The 20530-nt window shown below is 44.7% G+C and overlaps 1 protein-coding gene across 2 annotated transcripts in view; it reads left to right on the top strand.

Annotated features, from left to right (window-relative positions):
* The window catches only part of LOC135522759 ((E3-independent) E2 ubiquitin-conjugating enzyme UBE2O-like), a 42496-nt gene that overhangs the window by 16606 nt on the left and 5360 nt on the right, over positions 1 to 20530 (top strand). Inside the window, exons 4-19 of one of the 2 annotated variants that reach the window (XM_064949325.1) lie at positions 1493 to 1590; positions 1686 to 1749; positions 2343 to 2486; positions 2677 to 2786; positions 4734 to 4884; positions 7539 to 7644; positions 7959 to 8316; positions 12311 to 12465; positions 13850 to 13962; positions 14258 to 14389; positions 14627 to 14725; positions 15088 to 15970; positions 16171 to 16307; positions 16574 to 16777; positions 17750 to 17807; positions 18863 to 19017. In XM_064949325.1, the coding sequence (XP_064805397.1) occupies positions 1493 to 1590; positions 1686 to 1749; positions 2343 to 2486; positions 2677 to 2786; positions 4734 to 4884; positions 7539 to 7644; positions 7959 to 8316; positions 12311 to 12465; positions 13850 to 13962; positions 14258 to 14389; positions 14627 to 14725; positions 15088 to 15970; positions 16171 to 16307; positions 16574 to 16777; positions 17750 to 17807; positions 18863 to 19017 (2967 nt within the window). The remainder of the gene's footprint in view (positions 1 to 1492; positions 1591 to 1685; positions 1750 to 2342; positions 2487 to 2676; positions 2787 to 4733; positions 4885 to 7538; positions 7645 to 7958; positions 8317 to 12310; positions 12466 to 13849; positions 13963 to 14257; positions 14390 to 14626; positions 14726 to 15087; positions 15971 to 16170; positions 16308 to 16573; positions 16778 to 17749; positions 17808 to 18862; positions 19018 to 20530) is intronic. The other variant, XM_064949334.1, reaches the window with a different exon arrangement.

The raw sequence follows: 20530 nt of genomic DNA on the forward strand, positions 1-20530 counted from the left end.
CAAATTAATTTGTTCTTGTTAGGATTTCTATTTTAATGAACCATTTGCTTATAAATACTCATTTAATTATGCTATTCAATTGTCGAGTATCTCCCGTGGTAGCCTATGACTGTAAGGTGGTCCATAATTTACTCTTTTATTCTTTGGCAAAGAGATACATACTTAGTACCAGTCAAAAGTTTGGACACACCTACTCATCCCAGGGTTTTTCTTTCTTTTCTTTTTTCTACATTGTAGAAAAATGACTTCATAGTTTTGATATGACACAATCATGTAGTAACCAAAAAAGTGTTAAACAAATCAAAATATATTTTATGTTTGAGATTCTTCAAAGTAGCCACCCTTTGCCTTGATGACAGCTTTGCACACTCTTGGCATTCTCTCAACCAGGTTCATGAGGTAAGGGGGACCTAGAATGCATTTAATTTAACAGGTGTGTGCCTTGTTAAAAGTACAATTGTGGAATTTCTTTCCTTCTTAATGTATTTCAGCCAATCAGTTGTGTTGTGAAAAGGTAGGGCTATCTTCCGTATACCACCCCTATCTGGTAAAAGACCAAGTCCATATTATGGCAAGAACAGGTTAAATAAGAAAAGAGTAATTTACAGCCATTACTTTTTTGAAATGAAGGTCAGTCAATGCGGTCGCAAAAACCATCAAGCGCTATGATGAAACTGGCTCTCATGAGGACCGCCACAGGAAAGGAAGACCCAGAGGATAAGTTCATTACAGTTACCACCAGCCTCAGAAATTGCAGACCAAATGCATGCTTCAGAGTTCAAGTAACAGACTCATCTCAAGTGTTCAGAGGAGACTGTGTGAAGCAGGCCTTCATGGTCGAATTGCTGCAAAGAAACCACTACTAAAGAACACCAATAATAAGACATTATTGGGCCAAGAAACACAAGCAATGGACATTAGACCTGGTGGAAATCTGTCCTTAGGTCTGATGAGTGCAAATTTGAGATTTATGGTTCTAACTGCCATGTCTTTGTGAGACGCAGAGTAGGTGAACGGATGATCTCTGCATGTGTGGTTCCCACCGTGAAGAATGGAGGTGTGGGGGTGCTTTGCTGGTGACACTGCCTGATTTTATTTAGAAATCAAGGCACAATTAATCAGCATGGCTACAACAGCATTCTGCAACGATACTCCATCCCATGCGCTTAGAGGGACTATTTGTTTTTCAACCGGACAATCCATAAACACACCTCCAGGCTGTGTAAGGGCTATTTGACCAAGAAGGAGAGTGGCGTGCAGCATCAGATGGCTACTTTGAAGAATTTCAAATATAAAATATATTTTGTTTACTACATGATTCCATGTGTTATTTCAGAGTTCTGATGTCTTCACTATTATTCTACAATGTAGAAAATAGTACAAATAAAGAAAAACCTGGGAATGAGTGTGTCTGAACTTTTGACTGGTGCCGTATGCGTACCACATCAATGTCTCTGTTTCAATCATTTGTTTCATGCGTGTCCCCTGCTAGTCTTTCATGTATGGGGACTACATAGCCTACGACTTCTGGCTGGGGAAGGTGTACGACCTGACCAACCACATCATCCTCAAGCTTTCCAATGGAGCCAGGTACAAAGTCTGTTCTAGTCTGAGTGTCAATTCAATCGGTTTCATTTACATCTGTCTGCTTCATGCTTCGCCTCAACTTCTCTCTACCACCGCAGGTGTTCCATGAATGTGGAGGACGGCGCCAAGCTGTACGACGTCTGTCCGCACGTCAGTGACTCGGTAGGTGAAATGCCACGAGCTGCGTTTTTTGATGTTGTGCGAAAACGTAGCCGTCTGCCCTCGTCCACTGCACTTTACTGATCTGATAAGGCTGGCTAGGTGGAAGTAAATGAAATGAACTTGCTGCTCACAGCCTTGCGCTTCCTATTCCTCCTTATTGACCATAGGTAGTGGTGTAATACTTTGTAACAGGGCTGGGGGTCAATTCCATTTGAGCCAAGGTCAGTTTAGGAAACCGATTTTTGAAAATTGAGTTTAAAAGGAATCGACCCTAATCTTGTTTAAGGTAGCAGGAACGTGCGTCCAATATTAATCGCAAACTGTTGGGCGTGGACTGGGAATACCTAGGTGTTACTCCTGTAACACTTTGGCTGTTATTTCAGAAACAATACAACCGTGTCTGCGTAGTCAACTTTTTCTTATTAAAAAAATAAAATAAACACACACCCTTGTTAAGTAGCTATGTTCTCTTATCATTTGATGGAACGACCAATGAGCAGCAGGATATCTTGGAGCTTTTTTAGGTTCTCAATGGACTGGTTAAGGGAAACTGCCTCTGTGTTAGTAAGATGCATTTCCTCCCTGGTTGATAGGGTCTTTTCTTCGACGAGACCTATGGTTTCTACCCAGGCCAGGTGCTGATCGGGCCAGCCAAAGTCTTCTCCAATGTCCAGTGGCTCTCCGGGGTCAAGCCCGTACTCCGCAAGAAGAGCAAGTTCAGGGTGGTGGTCGAAGAGGTATGATGGCAATTTGCGCATTTTATAGTAGTACATTATTCACAGGCAATAACTTGGGCCCTGAGTTTTTCCTGTTTTTTTACTGACCCACATACCTTTACCACCTAATAATAGGCTTAGCTGCTGAAGTACGTGTGATGTCACTGCTCTAAATGCTCATCTGTGTTTTCATGTGACACCACCCCCATAGGTCCAGGTGGCGGAGCTGAAGGTGACGTGGATCACCAAAAGTTACTCCCCCAAGGGCACGGACAGCGTCTACCCCCCTCCGTCTACCATCTCCCAGGATAACCTCTGCAGGTACTGAACTGCACCCCATTTGTCTGTTCATTTCAATTCTCTACGCTGACCTTTTTTTTACAAGAGCATGTGTGTGTGTGTGCCTAAGTTGACAAATGAAGGCGCACACAAAGAACTTTAGTAGCGTAATGACAAATATTTGAGATATTAAAGCTAGAATCCTTAATTTTTCTAGGTACGCTGGTACTTCAGAATTCCAGTTAGCACAGCAAATATTTTGCCGCATATGCGAGTAAAATGATCACGCTCTAGAGTCCTCTATCCGTAGATTCGTTCTACCATCCATCCACACTTGGGAGCACAGAGGCTGCAGTTTTCCATTTTATAGATATACAGCATATGAGCAGTCTATTTCTGGTTGACTCACATTATATACACATCTCACAATCACACCTCACACTTGCATGTGTGTCTTAATTGGATGTTTACATGAACAGGGTGAAGTTTCAATTTCATAACAAGGACCGCGTTCGTTTTCTGCGAGCTACACTGTAAGCCTATATGGTCTGAGCTGGAGAAAGAGCAGCTTTTCTCAGTGAAGTTCCAAACGGTCACAACCATTCGCTTTTGAGATGGGCTGATATTCAAAGATGTTCTATATTGACCCCCGAAGGTCGCTGTCCACGCCCACCGCGGAAATCTGTTTAGCTTAATAAAAATACCCCCTTTTTAAAAATCGTGTCAGTTTTTAAGGTTGAGATCTGCATTGGATGCGTCTCGATCCACTACTTCCTCATCCACGGTGAAAGTTGACAGCGCTAGAGCGGTTTTTGTCAACTTGAGACATCCGGAAATCGGTCTTCTCACAATGTCATCTGAAGCGTCCAAATGATTTGCTCTACGACCCCCACAAGCAACTTGGGACTCGTCTGAAGTCGATTCAGCCCATCTGCCAACTTATGTCTATAGCGTCTGATCAGTTTGGGCAACCACATAAATATGAGGCCTCTGGAAAGGTGAGATTTTCATGAACACGTACATGTCGGTTGTTTTGCTCTACGACGTCCACAGGTCTGTCTAAATGTTCCCCGGTACGAGTTGAAAGAATGGATGGAAGTATACACTACCGTTCAAAAGTTTGGGGTCACTTAGAAATGTCCTTGTTTTTTAAAATAAAAACACTTTTTATTTTTGTCCATTGAAAATAACATCAGAAATACAGTGTAGACATTGCTAATGTTGTAAATGACTATTGTAGCTGGAAACGGCAGATTTTTTTTTTTTTTAAATTGTATGGGATATATACATAGGCGTACAGAGGCCCATTATCAGCAACCATCACTTCTGTGTTCCAATGGCACGTTGTGTTAGCTAATCCAAGTTTATCATTTTTAAAGACTAATTGAGCGTTAGAAAACCCGTTTGCAATTATAATTGCACCCACAAATGTAATCAAACCCACAAATGCTGATGTTCCAGATACTCAACTTGTCTAAAGCAGGCCAATTTTATTGCTTTTTAATCAGAACAGTTTTCAGCTGTTTTAACATAAATGCAAAAGGGTTTTCTAATGATCAATTAGCCTTTTAAAATGAAAGGACATTTCCAAGTGACCCCAAACCTTTGAACGGTAGTGTATATGGAAACTGTCAGTGCCAAAAATGTGTTTATATGGGGTAATAGCAGTAAGGCCAAATACAATTTGTCCCTTTTACGGCTTGGACAGGACTTAGACTGTTAGGTGCCAAAAATAAGGGGTTAAATGCATGTAAAAACAAATACATGTTTCCTCATATTTCTTATTTCTGCTATAGGGCAGACTTTTTTTTGTTCCATGTAGTGAATCTGTTATTCAATGCATTTGTATGGGCTAATAGAAGTAATGAATGTGTATCATGTAGCACATGTATCTAGATGGAGAGATGCTCATCCCCAGCACACACCCATTATTTTGCTTCAATGACCCTTCTATTAACACACTCCCCCCATACGTGTGTTCTGATCCAGAGTGAAGCGTCTGGGCTACTACGACCACACCCAGAGGCAGCTGGGGGAGAGGGCCCTGTACGTGTTCCCAGCCAAGGGAGACACCACACACATCACCTGTGAGTGGCCTGACGGGGCCCCCGGACTCCCAGAGGACCCCGTAGCCAGGAAGGTGCGTGAGTGAGAAGGAAAGGGAGAGGAAATGTTTCTATATATGCAGTACCAGTCAAAAGTTCACACACCTACTAATTCATGGGTTTTTCTTTATTTTAACTATTTTCTACATTGTAGAATTATAGTGACGACATCAAAACTATGAAATAACACATATGGAATCGTGTTGTAACCAAAAACATGTTAAACAAATTAAAATATATTTGAGATTCTTCGAAGTAGCCACCCTTTGCCTTGATGACAGCGTTGTACACTCTTGGCATTCTCCCAAACAGCTTCATGAGATAAGCGGGACCTAGAATGCATTTAAATTAACAGGTGTTCCTTGAGCCAATCAGTTTTGTGACAAGGTAGGGGTGGTTTACAGAAGATCGCCCTATTTGGTAAAATACCAAGGTTGAAACGACAGTCCGTTACTTTAAGACATAAAAGTAAGTCAATCTGGAACATTTCAAGAACTTTTAAAGTTTCTTCAAGTGCAGTCGCAAAAACCATCAAGCGCTATAATGAAACTGGCTCTCATGAGGACCGCCACAAGTAAGGAAGACCCAGAGGATAAGTTCATTAGTTAATTAATCTTGATACTCCCCATCCCGTATCCGGGATCGTGAATACAGCCTCAGGCTCATTAGCATAACGCAAAGTTAACGATTTCTGAAAATCGCAAATGAAATGAAAATAATATGCGTGCTCTCAAGCTTAGCCTTTTCTTAACAACACTGTCATCTCAGATTTTCAAAATATGCTTTTGAACCATAGCAAATCAAGCATTTGTGTAAGAGTATTGCAAGCTAGCTTAGCATTTTGCGTAGCATTTAGCACGCAACATTTTCACAAAAACCAGATAACCAAATAAATAAAATCATTTACCTTTGAAGAGCTTCGGATGTTATCAATGAGGAGACTCTCAGTTACATAGCAAATGTTCAGTTTTTCCTGAAAGAATCTTTGTGTAGGAGAAATCGCTCCGTTTTGTACATCACATTTGGCTACCGAAACTAACCGAAAATTCAGTCACCAAAACGTCAAACTTTTTCCGAATTAACTCCATAATATCGACCGAAACATGGCAAACGTTGTTTAGAATCAATCCTCAAGGTGTTTTTTCACATATCTCTTCATTGATATGCAGTTCGTGGAAGCCTGCTTTCCCCTCAGAATCGCATGGAAAAATACCAGCAGCTGAAAATGACGCACCAATTTCGACGGAGGACACCGGGCGGACACCTGGAAATTGTAGTCTCTTATGGTCAATCTTCCAATGATATGCCTACAAATACGTCACAATGCTGCAGACACCTTGGGGAAACGATAGATAGGGCAGGCTCATTCTTCTCGCATTCACAGCCATATAAGGAGACAATGGAAAACAGAGCCTCAAAAATCCTGCTCATTTCCTGGTTGCCGTTTCATCTTGGTTTTGCCTGTAGCTCCCGTTCTAGGGCACCCACAGACAATATCTTTGCAGTTCTGGAAAATTCAGTGTTTTCTTTCCAAAGCTATCAATTATATGCATAGTCAAGCATCTTTTGTGACAAAATATCTTGTTTAAAACGGGAATGTTTTTCATCCAAAAATGAAATTGCGCCCCCAGAGTTTCAAGAGGTTAACTGCACCTCAGATTGCAGCCCAAATAAATACTTCAGTTCAAGTAACGGAGACTGAATAAGACCTTCATGGTTGAATTACTGAAAAGAAACCACTACTAATGGACACCAATAAGAAACTTGCTTGGACCAAGAAACACGAGCAATGGACATTAGATCGGTGAAAATCATCTGTCCTTTTGGTCTGACCAAATTTGAGATTTTTGGTTCCAACTGCTGTGTCTGTGAGACGCAGAGTAGGTGAACAGAGGATCTCTGCATGTGTGGTTCCCACCGTGAAGCATGGAGGAGGTGGTGTGGGGGTGCTTTGCTTTGCTGTTGACACTGTCTGTGATTTATTTAGAATTCAAGGCACACTTAACCAGCATGGATACCACGGCATTCTGCAGCGGTATGCCATCCCATCTAGTTTGCGCTTAGTGGGACCATTTGTTTTTTTAACAGGCCAATGACCAAACACACTTCCAGGCTGTGTAAGAGATATTTTACCAAGAATGAGAGTGATGGAGTGCTGCATCGGCTCACCTGACCTCATCCCAATTGAGATGGTTTGGGATGAATTGGACCGCAGAGTGAAGGAAAAGCAGCCAACAAGTGCTCAGCATATGTGGGAACTCCTTCAAGACTGTTGGAAAAGCATTCCAGGTGAAGCTGGTTTTGAGAGCGCCAAGTGTGTGCAAAGCTGTCATCAAAGCAAAGGGAAGTGAAGAATCTCAAATGTAAAATATATTTTGATTTGAACACTTTAAAAAAAATTGGTTACTACATGATTCCATGTGTTATTTCATAGTTTTGAGGTCTTCACTATTCTACAATGTAGGAAATCGTAAAAATAAACACCCTTGAATTAGTAGGTGTCCAAACTCTTGACTGGTATTGTGCGTGCCTCTCCCCATTTTGTGTGAAACATATGGTAACAATGTTGCCTCTCTTTGCAGAGATACTCCATGTGTCCCACATTCTTCCCTCGTTGCATGCACTAACAACTGTGTGTTTTCCATGGTTCGTATTATCTCAGTGTCCTATGACAATGTCCTTCCTGCAGTTGAAAAGAATGTTCAAGAAGGAGTCGTTCGGGAAGAAGACCAGTGAGAGTGCAGAGACACAAGGAGCAAACCAGCACACCACCGACAAGACGGACAGCTTTTACGGTACATGCTGATTTTGATTTATGTCTGTTGGTCATCAGAAATGTTGCCTTGTCATTTTTTGGCAGATATCCTCACTTAAACAGGTGACGAGCACAAACTCCAATTGTAGAATCATTTTAGCTCCATACAGTCTACACCTGATAACTGGCCATCTGATAACTGCACACCTTGTGCAGGGTAGTTCGCCCCACAATTAAAATACATTTTTTAAAAGTTTTGCTCAGTTCCAAGTCACTGCTTATACCACTAATCAATTATACATGTAAAACCAACTCAACGACCATCACCCGTGTACTCTCCCCCCTCACACCCAGGTGACCTCAAGCCTGACAACACCCACCCAGACTCCACTGACCACACCGCCCTCCCCCGACCTCACCACCCCAACAACGGCCCCAACCACGCCCTCCAGCCCTTGACCCTGTGCGCTCCTCCCTCCTCTGACCCATGGCCCGAGCCCGCGGAGCAGGACGCAGACGACGAGGCGTGGGCGGAGGACACTGACGACACCTTGTCGCTGACGTCGTCGGCGAGCAGCACGGCGTCGTCGCAGAGCGGCGGTCTGGGGGGCCTGAACAGGAAGAAGAGCATCCCTCTGTCCATCCGCAACCTGAAGAGGAAGCACAAGAAGAAGAGGACCAAGTTCTCCCGCGAGTTCAAGCCCGGCGACAGGTGAGCCAGTTATCAATCAAATCTGTTTGTATTCATGGAATGCTATGTGACTAAATGTAGCAGACTACAATTGTATATAAATGGCTACAAATGTAGCATGCTAAGTCAGAGCCTAGACCACACTTTAGTCCTCTCCCCTCTTCTACTTTCTGCCTTCTATCCCTCCCTCACGCCCTCCCTTTCTGAACTTCTGCTTTTCTTCCCTCTCTTGCGCCCTCCCTCCCTTTTTCTCTCTCCATTCAGGAGATGGTCCCTCCCTGGCCATCTCCTTTTCTCCTTGGCACGTGTAAAGGATGATCAATAGCTTGCTGGCAAGAATTCAGCTTCCCGCTGGCAAAAAATTCTGCGTCCTTGAACCCAGTGTCACTTTTATTTTTTGTCACATTCACCGGATAGGTGCAGTGAAAAGTGTTGTTTTACATGGTCAGCCATAGTAGTACGGCGCCCCTGGAGAAAATGAGGTTGAAGTGCCTTGCTCAAGGGCACATTGTGCCTCTCCCAGCTTCTGATGCCGCCCACCCCTGTACAGATGATACACAATCACATCATTATCTGTCTTCGGGTACAGCCTCTGTCTCTGGCCTAAATGGCACCCTCCTCCCTATGTCGTACACTACTTTTGTCAAAAATAGAGCACTGTATAGGGAATAGGGTGCCACTTCCATTTGGGACGCTTACACACAGAGCCGATCAACTTACACCCTACACCCAGCCTACACTTACACCCTTACACCCAGCCGAACAAGACCAGTGTTCATCGATCCAACATCTTGTCTCCCAGAAAATGTCCTCTCTTCCTTACGGACTTTCTGATGGCTTGTTACTACCTACGGGGATCGATTTCAGGCTGATTTCCCGGAGCAGATGTCCACTAATGACCCTGGTTGTTATTAGGCTGTGTGAATGCTGCCAGTGACGGTGTGACCTGGCCTTTTCTTCAAATGTTGAACCAGTCTAACACCAATCCAGTACTAGTACCACTCCATAGTCTAATATAGTACTAATCTAGTGCCAATCCAGTACTTTTCCTAGTACCAATTTGAATCTAGTACAAATAACAATCCAAAGGTTATACTAGCATGAACCTAATTATTATTGTTGTGATGTGAAAATGAATATGCTCTCAACCGCACTTGCTCTCCTTGTGGTCCTTTGACTAATAACCCAATAGTTAAGTTCCTCTTATAAAAATCACACCGGTACCCACAATTAGACCTAGCTCTGCACCATTAGTTGGACGTTTCCAAATAGGTTGAAGTTTGGGTCAATGTAACCTTTTCTCAAGACATTGCAGAATTCAAGTACTTTAAATTCTACCAGGCGCCATTCGAACACGGCAGGGATTCCAAGGCTGCACATCTGAAATGGCACCCCCTTCCTTATATTAATGGCACCCCCTTCCTTATATAGTGTACTAATTTTGACCAGATCCTTGGTTAAAAGTAGTGCATTATACAGGCAATATGATGCTATTTCAGATGCTGCCTAAGGCTGTGATTTTCCCTCCTTTTAAACTGCCTTGTAGATCAGATCTGGTGGTTAAATATAGCTGGCAGCTGATAAATCATGTAGCATGTTCTTAGGTGTGCCCAGATAACATCCAGGTCCTCTGATTGAAAGAGACAGATGGAGAGAGAGAGGGGGGAAAGGGTGATGGAGAGGGAGACAGGGTCAAAGAGCCAGGGAGATCAAGGGGGAGAAAAAAGCTGAGATTGAGTTGCGGGAGGGAGAGCGAGCGAGAAGAAGATTGATGGGGGGAAATAAAATGGCAAGGGGGAGGTAGTGACTGAAGTTAAGAGGCAGAGCAGGGGCAAAGTGGCTGAATTCTAGTGGGGGATTGAATTGAGGTAGAGGAGATTGATTTAAAGAAAAGACACAACATGAGACGTAAACTCAGCAAAAAATAAATAAACTTCCTTTTTTCAGGACCCTTTCAAAGATGATTCGAACAAATCTATATAGCTTCACAGATTTTCATTGTAAAGGGTTTAAACTAGAGGTCGACCGATTAATCGGAATGGCCGATTAATTAGGGACGATTTCAAGTTTTCATAACAATCGGAAATCTGTATTTTTGGGCGCCGATTTATTATTATTTTAAACTTTTTTAACCTTTATTTAACTAGGAAAGTCAGTTACGAACACATTCTCATTTTCAATGACAGCCTAGGAACGGTGGGTTAACTGCCTCGTTCAGGGGCAGAACGACAGATTTTCACCTTGTCAGCTCGGGGGATCCAATCTTGCAACCTTACAGTTAACTAGTCCAACGCAATAACGACCTGCCTCTCTCTCGTTGCACTCCACAAGGAGACTGCCTGTTACGCGATTGCAGTAAGCCAAGGTAAGTTGTGAGCTAGCATTAAACTTATAAAAAGCAAACACTAATAATCACTAGTTAACTACACATGGTTGATGCTAGATAATATCTAGTAATATCGTGTCTTGCGTTACATATAATCTGACTGACAGCGTTTCAAACTTCTCGCTCTGAGCCTTGTAGTAGTTTTTCCCCTTTCTCTGCATGGGTAACGCTGCTTCGATGGTGGCCGTTGTCGTTGTGTTGCTGGTTCGAGCCCAGGGAGGAGCGAGGAGAGGGACGGAAGCTGTACTGTTACACTGGCAATACTAAAGTGCCTATAAGAACATCTAATCGTCAAAGGGTTAATGAAATATAAATGGTATAGAGGGAAATAGTCCTATAATTCCTATACTAACTACAACCTAAAACGTCTTACCTGGGAATATTGAAGAAAAGGAACCACCAGCTTTCATATGTTCTGAGCAAGGAACTGAAACGTTAGCTTTCTTACATAGCACATATTGCACTTTTACTTTCTTCTCCAACACTTTGTTTTTGCATTATTTAAACCAAATTGAACATTTCATTATTTATTTGTCCTGGGGAGGGGGTGTAAGTTGAGGCTAAATTGATTTTATTGATGTATTATATTAACTTAAAATAAGTGTTCATTCAGTATGGTTGCATTTGTCATTATTACAAATAAATAAACCGTCCGATTAATCGGTATCGGCTTTTTTTTTGCTTCTCCAATAATCTGTACCGGTATCGGCGTTGAAAAATCATAATCGGCCGACCTCTAGTTTAAACACTGTTTCCCATGCTTGTTCAATGAACCATAAACAATTAATGAACATGCACCTGTGGAACAGTCACGAACAGCTTACAGAGAGTAGGCAATTAAGGTCACAGTAATGAAAACGTAGGACACTAAAGATGCCTTTCTACTGACTCTGAAAAATTCCAAAAGAAACACATGCCCAGGGTCCCTGCTCATCTGTGTGAATGTGTCTTAGGCATGCTGCAAGGAGGCATGAGGACTGCAGATGTGCCAGGGCAATAAATTGCAATGTCCGTACTGTGAGACGCCTAAGACGGCACTACAGGGAGACGGGATGGACAGCTGATCGTCCTCAGTGGCAGACCACATGTAACAAAACCTGCACAGGATCGGTATATCCGAACATCACACCTGCAGGACAAGTACAGGATGGCGGCAACAACAACTGCCCAAGTTACACCAGGAATGCACAATCTCTCCATCAGTGCTGATGACTGTCCGCAATAGGCTGTGAGAGGCTGGATTAAATGTCAGGAATTGTCAGTATTTGGCTTACACTGTATTTAAACCTTTAAGTCGGAAGTTTCCACATGTTAAGTTTGCTGAAAATAAACGCAGTTGACAGTGAGAGGACGTTTCTTTTTTTTGCTGAGTTTATATTATGGATGGAGGGAAACCGTGGCAGAGGAGATCAGGCTCCCCCCACCCTGCGATATCTTTGATTCGCTCTGCTGCTGCGCATATGGCTGAGTCAGTTTAACATTCCATTCTTTAACATGTGGGCATTTTCCACTCTGAACCAGAACTTCTTGCTGAAATAGTTGAGCCTTGTCGGTGAAGACACACATTCCAGTATTAGTTACTTCGTCACTGGTTCTAATATCTGCCATCTCCCTGTTTTTTACCGTCAGGGTGGCAGTAGAAGTGGTGTCCACCAAGACCTCGGCCGACGTCCTCTGGAAGGACGGCCGTATGGAGACCCTCATCCGCTCCAATGACCTCATCCCCATCCAGCACCTCGACAACCATGAGTTTTGCCCCGGAGACTTTGTTGTCGACAAACGACGTAAGTAGCTAGCTCACTTCACACTCGCCTTCAGGCCTTGTACAGTGCATTTGGAAATGAATTAAACTTTTCCACATTTTGTTACGTTACAGCCTTATTCTAAAATTGATTAAATAGTTTTCCCCCCTTATCAATCCACACACACTACCCCATAATGGCAAAGCAAGAACAGGTTTTTAGACATTTTTGCAAATGTATAAAACATTCAACTGAAATATCACGTTTCCATAATTATTCAGACCCTTTTACTCTGTTGAAGCACCTTTGGCAGCGATTACAGCCTCGATTCTTCTTGGGCATGATGCTACAAGCTTGGCACACTTGTATTTGTGGAGTTTCTCCCATCTCTTCTCTGCAGATCCTCTCAAGCTCTGTCAGGTTGGATGGGGAGCGTTGCTGCACAGCTATTTTCAGGTTCTGGCTGGGCCACTCAAGGGCATTGAGGCTTGTCCTGAAACCTGTCCTGCGTTGTCCTGTTAGAAGGTGAATCTTCACCCCAGTCTGAGGTCCTGAGCAGGTTTTCATCAAGGATCTCTTTGTACTTTGTTCCGTTCTTTTGGAGATTGCCAAAAGGCACCTAAAGACTGACCATGAGAAACGAGATTCTCTGGTCTGATGAAACGAAGGTTGAACTTGTTGGCCTGAATGCCCAGCGTCACATCTGGAGGGAACCTGGCACCATCCCTGGTGGCAGCATCATGCAGTGGGGATGTTTTTAGCGCCAGGCACATATACTGGTCAGGATTGAGGCAAAGATAAAAGGAGCAAAGTACAGAGATCCTTGATGAAAAGCTGCTCCAGAGCACTCAGTTCCTCAGACTGGTGTGAAGGTTCACCTTCCAACAGGATAATGACTCTAAGCACACAGCCAAGACAACACAGGAGTGGCTTCGGGACAAGCCTCTGAATGTACTTGTTGCGTCATACCCAAAAAGACTCTTAGGCTTTAGTCGCTGCCGAAGGTGCTTCAACAAAGTACTGTTTTTAAAGAGTCTGAATACTTACGCAAATGTGATATTTCAGTTTATAACATTGTTTTGCTAGTATTTCTCAACCTAGTTTTCTACTACTATCAGCTTTTATAAGCGGTTTAGCAAAAAATTTACACTACCGTTCAAAAGTTTGGGGTCACTTAGAAATGTCCTTGTTTTTGAAAGAAAAACACTCTTTTTTTTTTTTGGTCCATTTAAAATAACTTCAAATTGACCAGAAATACACAAGACTTTGCTAATGTTGTAAATGACTATTGTAGCTATGCAACGAGGGAGCTATTTATCAAGTTAGCTTTCTTACTTGGTGTCCTTGGTGAAACTTTTGTGCCTCAGGTCAGAGAGTAAACTTCAGCTCTGTCTTTGTGTGTCTCTCTCTTTGTGTGGTCACACAGCCCAAGCTCCTACGGACCCGGGCGTGTACGGGGTCATCCAGTCGGGTGACCACAAAGGCAGGACGTGTGCTGTGAAGTGGATCAAACTCAACTCCTCAAGCGACGACGTGGAGGTCAGTCTGCTGGGCATTGTGGGTCGGCTTGTGTCGCCGGGGGAACCACAACCTTTTTTTACATTTATTTTCTATATATTCCATTAATAGCTCTATAGCAGTTGAATTTGGGCAAATCTGAAATGACTCTATTCCAAACGAGCCTATTCCACATATAGTGCGCTACTTTGGGCCAAAGCAATAGCCCCATGGTTCTATTGCTCTGCTCAAAAACAGTGCACTATACAGGGTGGCTTCAAGTGTCATTTGAGCTGCATGGTGTCAGTGGTTTTGGATGGTGGTTTTGTTTGTTTAGGTCACAGGAGAAGAGGAGGATGTTAGTGTGTACGACATCGCCGACCACCCAGACTTCCACTTCCGTACCACTGATATCGTCATCAGGATAGGGAACTCTGAGAACGGGCGGAATACGGAGTGTGAGAACTATGTAAGTTCAAAAAATGTCTTTCAATTTGTTTGTTGACATGTTAGTACTTTTCCCTGTGGTGCTTGGTGTGTTCTTTACCGGTCCACGTTGCACAGATGCTTTGGCCTGGTTACAGATCCACCATAGTTGCTAAAAGCGTGCTCTGAATGGAAATATCATCCAGTACGGTACTATTGTGTAGAAAGAGTATTTTCACATATCGTTTTTTTTTTCATCTTTTTTTTTTGACTTGTCCAGACGTCAGTAGGTCAGGTCTTCAGAGTGGACGTGAGCAGCAAGGTGGAGGTGGTGTGGGCCGACAACTCCATTACCATCGTCCTACCACAGGTACTCATGGTAATTGTAGTCTTTCTGTCCCTCACATGCGGTAGTTGTAGTGGTCGCTGATCGGTGGCTCTGTTGGTTTCTGTTAAGGTTCTGTTGGCTTGTGTTCACTGTCAATGAAGTGTGCTACTGCTGTACCTTGCTCAGGTTTCTGTTCATGCTAAATATGTGTTCATGCTAATTATCTTTTCAATCTGAATGTGTGTTGCCGATCGCATGCTGCTGGGTGACTTGCATGCTGCCCTTTTAAAAATGTTATTCTATAATGACATTTTGATAGTGACACAAAAAGCACTTAATGAATGTTAGCAATGATTAATGATTGCGTATAAACGCTGTGATTTTGTTTTTCTCTAACCTCCCCCTCAATCTAGCACCTGTACAATGTGGAGTCTGAGATCGAGGAGACTGACTATGACTCTGTGGAGGAGAGCAGCAGTGGCCTGTCCACGGAGGAGTGGGAGGACGAGAGCGACAGCTGGGAGACTGACAACGGCCTAACCACCAACGAGGACGACCAGCACCCTGCCAATGACGACACCACCACCCCGGCCGCCACCCCCACCGTCTCCAGCCCCTTCATCATCCCCCCAAAGGAGGGCGGCATAGCAGGGGCCACTACCCCCACCAAGCCACCTAACTCCTCAGAGGACCTGGAGGGAGCTGGGGCTATAGTCAGCCCAGGCACCGGTGCTGGAGGAACCACCCCTGGAGCAGGAGGGGGTGAGGCAGCGGAGAAGCTCCCCGGGAAAGAGAGCACGCCGCGGGGCTTCCGTGAGCTCAAGGAGGCCCTGAAGATCCTGGAGAGCCTGAAGAACATGACGGTAGAGCAGCTATGGACCGGTGGCTCGCCTACCTCGCCCACGTCCGGTGCTGCGCCCGCCGCCAACGGGACTAACGCCAACGCCGCCACTGCCATCACGCCAGAGAAACCCACCAAGGAGAAGCGCTTCCTGGATGACATTAAGAAGCTCCAGGAGAACCTGAGGAAGACCCTGGACAATGTGGCCATCGTGGAGGAGGAGCGGATGGAGGCAGTGGTGGAGGGTGGGGCAGGAGGAGGTGGGAGTACGGAGGGAGGGGAAAGAGGGGGTGAAGAAAGGCCCCAGGAGGAGGCAGCGGCGGCGAAGACTCCAGGCGCGGCGCCAGAGTGGCCCAGCGATACGCCTGTTCTGTGCCAACAGAGTGGTGGAAAGCCCGGAGTCACCTTCACCAGTGCCAAGGGAGAGGTGTTCTCTGTGCTGGAGTGGTCACCAGGTGAGGATGCAATACTGCACTTTTAGCTTGCCATTGTTTGTCTTTGTTACTGAGACATCCACTAAACTAGTAGTACAGGGAGAAGAATTCAATATCCCCAAAAATACCCTCTTTGAACATTTTAAATCACTGGTCCATTACTTAAAATGGCCTTTTCAAATACTCACTAAATACCACAACATTTATCTGACTCCTGCCAGACACCCACACCTTTAAGAAGATGGAGTTCCAGCCGGCCGAGGCCAAGAAGTTTTTCAGCACCGTGAGGAAGGAGATGGCTCTGCTGGCCACCTCGCTGCCCGACGGCATCATGGTCAAAACCTTCGAGGACCGCATGGTATGCTCATCGACACCTAAGAAGAGAGACGTTTGGAAGTGATCCGCATGTAGTCGATTACAGTCAAGTATTAAATTGCATCAGACCACTCTTCAGTGGCTAAAGTGACTCCGGTTTTGAGCTGCCAGTTTCTCTGCACTCATTAAACCCTCGACTTAAAATCTCTTCATGCTGTTATTTCTGAAGAAAAGTGATGATAACTCTGAGGATGATGGTGAACATGTGATATTCTCATCTCTCTTCACCCCGTCCCTCTCTCTTCACAGGACCTGTTCTCAGCTCTGATCAAGGGGCCCACGCGCACCCCTTACGAGGACGGCCTGTTCCTCTTCGACATCCAGCTGCCAAACATTTACCCGTCGGTGCCGCCCCTCTTCCGCTACCTGTCACAGTGCAGCGGGCGCCTCAACCCCAACCTCTACGACAACGGCAAGGTCTGCGTCAGCCTGCTGGGCACCTGGATCGGCAAGGTAAAAGTAGACCTTTAATCCCTCACGAAAAAAGTGTGATGCTTGATATTTTTGCTTTTTTTATTATGATCCCCATTAGCGGTTGCAAAAGGAGCAGCTACTCTTCCCGGGGCCCACACAAAACATAAAACATGACATAATACAGAACATCAAGGATAGAACTACAACAATAAAAAGGCACACAGCCTACATATCAATACCAATACCCACATATAAACTATCAAGGTCAAATACTTAGACCACCCATTACCTTCCCTTTGACTGTTATTAGACCACCCATTACCTTCCCTTTGACTGTTATTAGACCACCCATTACCTTCCCTTTGACTGTTATTAGACCACCCATTACCTTCCCTTTGACTGTTATTAGACCACCCATTACCTTCCCTTTGACTGTTATTAGACCACCCGTTACCTTCTCCTTGACTGTTATTAGACCACCCGTTACCTTCTCCTTGACTGTTATTAGACCACCCGTTACCTTCTCCTTGACTTATTAGACCACCCGTTACCTTCTCCTTGACTGTTATTAGACCACCCGTTACCTTCCCTTTGACTGTTATCAGGACCACCCGTTACCTTCCCCTTGACTGTTATTAGACCACCCATTACCTTCCCTCTGACTGTTATTAGACCACCCATTACCTTCCCATTGACTGTTATCAGGACCACCCGTTACCTTCCCTCTGACTGTTATTAGACCACCCGTTACCTTCTCCTTGACTGTTATTAGACCACCAATACCTTCCCTTTGACTGTTATCAGGACCACCCATTACCTTCCCCTTGACTGTTATTAGACCACCCATTACCTCCCCCTTGACTGTTATTAGACCACCCATTACATTCCCCCTTGACTGTTCTTAGACCACCCACTATCTTCCCTTTTTGTCTTTTAAGAAATATTATTTTGAACATGAGCTGCTTGTATAAAATGTGCCTCACACTGTCTTTCCTGTTTATCAATCCTCAGGGTACAGAGAGGTGGACCAGCAAGTCTAGCCTGCTGCAAGTGCTTATCTCCATCCAAGGCAAGTCTAAACTGACCTCACTAGACCTATTCTTAGTCTCACGCAGTATTGATTCACCCCCACCACCTCATCCAGAATTTCTCGTTACCAGTCAGGTTTGGGTCCTTTAGCCCCCCCCCCGTTGTCTTCCCTGCAGCAGAAGTGTATGTTTTATTCATGCCGTTCATTTGCTCATGTCTGCTTCGGCTACAATGAGTGTCACACACCATCACCCTCTGACAAGACCGCTGTGGTTAAATTGCCTCACCTTCCTATCAGTAATATTCACCTCAGGATTTAGGAGACAATTATAGGATTTGTAGCTATCTCAAACTATGCTGATAGGCTTATTCAGGTTAATCCACGAAAGGCAAAATACATTTGAGTTGTCAAAGATGATTGTGGTTAACCAAAGTTTGAGTCTTTAAGTACACTAGAATGAAGAGTTAATGTGTGAATGTCTATGATTTCTAAGGTATTTGGGTCCTTTGTTGTTTTTATCTCAATATCAAATCATTTCTGGTTAACAATTAAGTACCTTACTGTGTTTGTTTTAAATTAAAATGGTCAAAAAGGAAACAAATAGCTTAGCAAATAGCAATTTCTTGAGCAAGATTTTCGCTCGGACTGTCTGGAATTGGTCTGAGTGGGGAGGGGAAAACTGAAAACTAGCTGTTATTGGCAGAGGTTTGTAATTCTCTTGGTCTATTACCTAATTTACTGGTACGCCTGGCACCTACTACCATACCCTGTTCAAAGGCACTTCAATCGTTTGTCTTGCCCATTCACCCTCTGAACGGAGCACATCCACAATCCATGTGTCAAGGCTTAGAATTACCTCTTTAATCTGTCTCCTCCCCTTCGTCTACACTGTTTTGGAAGTGGATTTAACAAAGTGACGTCATTAAGCGATCATAGCTTTCACCTGGTCCGTCTTGTTATGGACATTTGTGTAGTCGCTGTATATAAAATGCAGGACAATCCCGTTTTTGACTGCACCGGGCCTTTTTTTTAATACTTCCTTGTGTGTCTAGAAGAATCTAAAGAGTGTGTGTGTGTGTGTCTCTCTCTCCCAGGCCTGATCCTGGTCAACGAGCCCTACTACAATGAGGCAGGTTTCGACAGCGACCGGGGCCTGCAGGAGGGCTATGAGAACAGTCGCTGTTACAACGAGATGACTCTCATCAAGACGGTGCAGTCCATGACCCAGCTGCTGCAGACACCCATAGAGGTCGGGATACAGTGTGATCTGATTTACCTAGAGTCAATCTGTTTCTGTGTAGATTTTCGTATATGATTTGGTTGTATTTGTGTGACTACAAAATGCAGTTAAAGTTCTCCCCCCAAAAATATGGACGGTTTTTGTGTGCTGATAGTTGCTGTACAAAGTGCCAAAGACGCATTTCAATTTTTGGAAGATTTAAGAAAACGTTTCTTATTACTGGATGAGTTGGGGACAAATGGCAGGTGGTGATGGATAGTTATACACTGCTCAAAAAAATAAAGGGAACACTTAAACAACACAATGTAACTCCAAGTCAATCACACTTCTGTGAAATCAAACTTTCCACTTAGGAAGCAACACTGATTGACAATACATTTCACATGTTGTGCAAATGGAATAGACAATAGGCAATTAGCAAGACACCCCCAATAAAGGAGTGGTTCTGCAGGTGGTGACCACAGACCACTTCTCAGTTCCTATGCTTCCTGGCTGATGTTTTGGTCACTTTTAAATGCTGGCGGTGCTTTCACTCTAGTGGTAGCATGAGCCACACAAGTGGCTCAGGTAGTGCAGCTCATCCAGGATGACACGTCAATGCGAGCTGTGGCAAGAAGGTTTGCTGTGTCTGTCAGCGTAGTGTCCAGAGCATAGAGGCGCTACCAGGAGACAGGCCAGTACATCAGGAGACGTGGAGGAGGCCGTAGGAGGGCAACCCAGCAGCAGGACCGCTACCTCCGCCTTTGTGCAAGGAGGAGCACTGCCAGAGCCCTGCAAAATGACCTCCAGCAGGCCACAAATATGCCTGTGTCTGCTCAAACGGTCAGAAACAGACTCCATGAGGGTGGTATGAGGGCCCGATGTCCACAGGTGGGGGTTGTGCTTACAGCCCAACACCGTGCACGACGTTTGGCATTTGCCAGAGAACACCAAGATTGGCAAATTCGCCACTGGCGCCCTGTGCTCTTCACAGATGAAAGCAGGTTCACACTGAGCACATGTGACAGTCTGTAGACGCCGTGGAGAACGTTCTGCTGCCTGCAACATCCTCCAGCATGACCAGTTTGGTCATGGTCAGTCAGTCATGGTGTGGGGTGGCATTTCTTTGGGGGCCGCACAGCCCTCCATGTGCTCGCCAGAGGTAGCCTGACTGCCATTTGGTACCGAGATGAGATCCTCAGACCCCTTGTGAGACCATATGCTGGTGCGGTTGGCCCTGGATTCCTCCTAATGCAAGACAATGCTAGACCTCATGTGGCTGGAGTGTCAGCAGTTCCTGCAAGAGGAAGGCATTGATGCTATGGACTGGCCCACCCGTTCCCCAGACCTGAATCCAATTGAGCACATCTGGGATATCATGTCTCGCTCCATCCACCAACACCACGTTGCACCACAGACTGTCCAAGAGTCGGCGGATGCTTTAGTCCAGGTCTGGGCGGAGATCCCTCAGGAGACCATCCGCCACCTCGTCAGGAGCATGCCCAGGCGTTGTAGTGAGGTCATACAGGCACGTGGAGGCCAC

The sequence above is a fragment of the Oncorhynchus masou genome, chromosome 4 (genome assembly GCF_036934945.1).
Source record: "Oncorhynchus masou masou isolate Uvic2021 chromosome 4, UVic_Omas_1.1, whole genome shotgun sequence".
Lineage (NCBI taxonomy): Eukaryota > Metazoa > Chordata > Actinopteri > Salmoniformes > Salmonidae > Oncorhynchus > Oncorhynchus masou.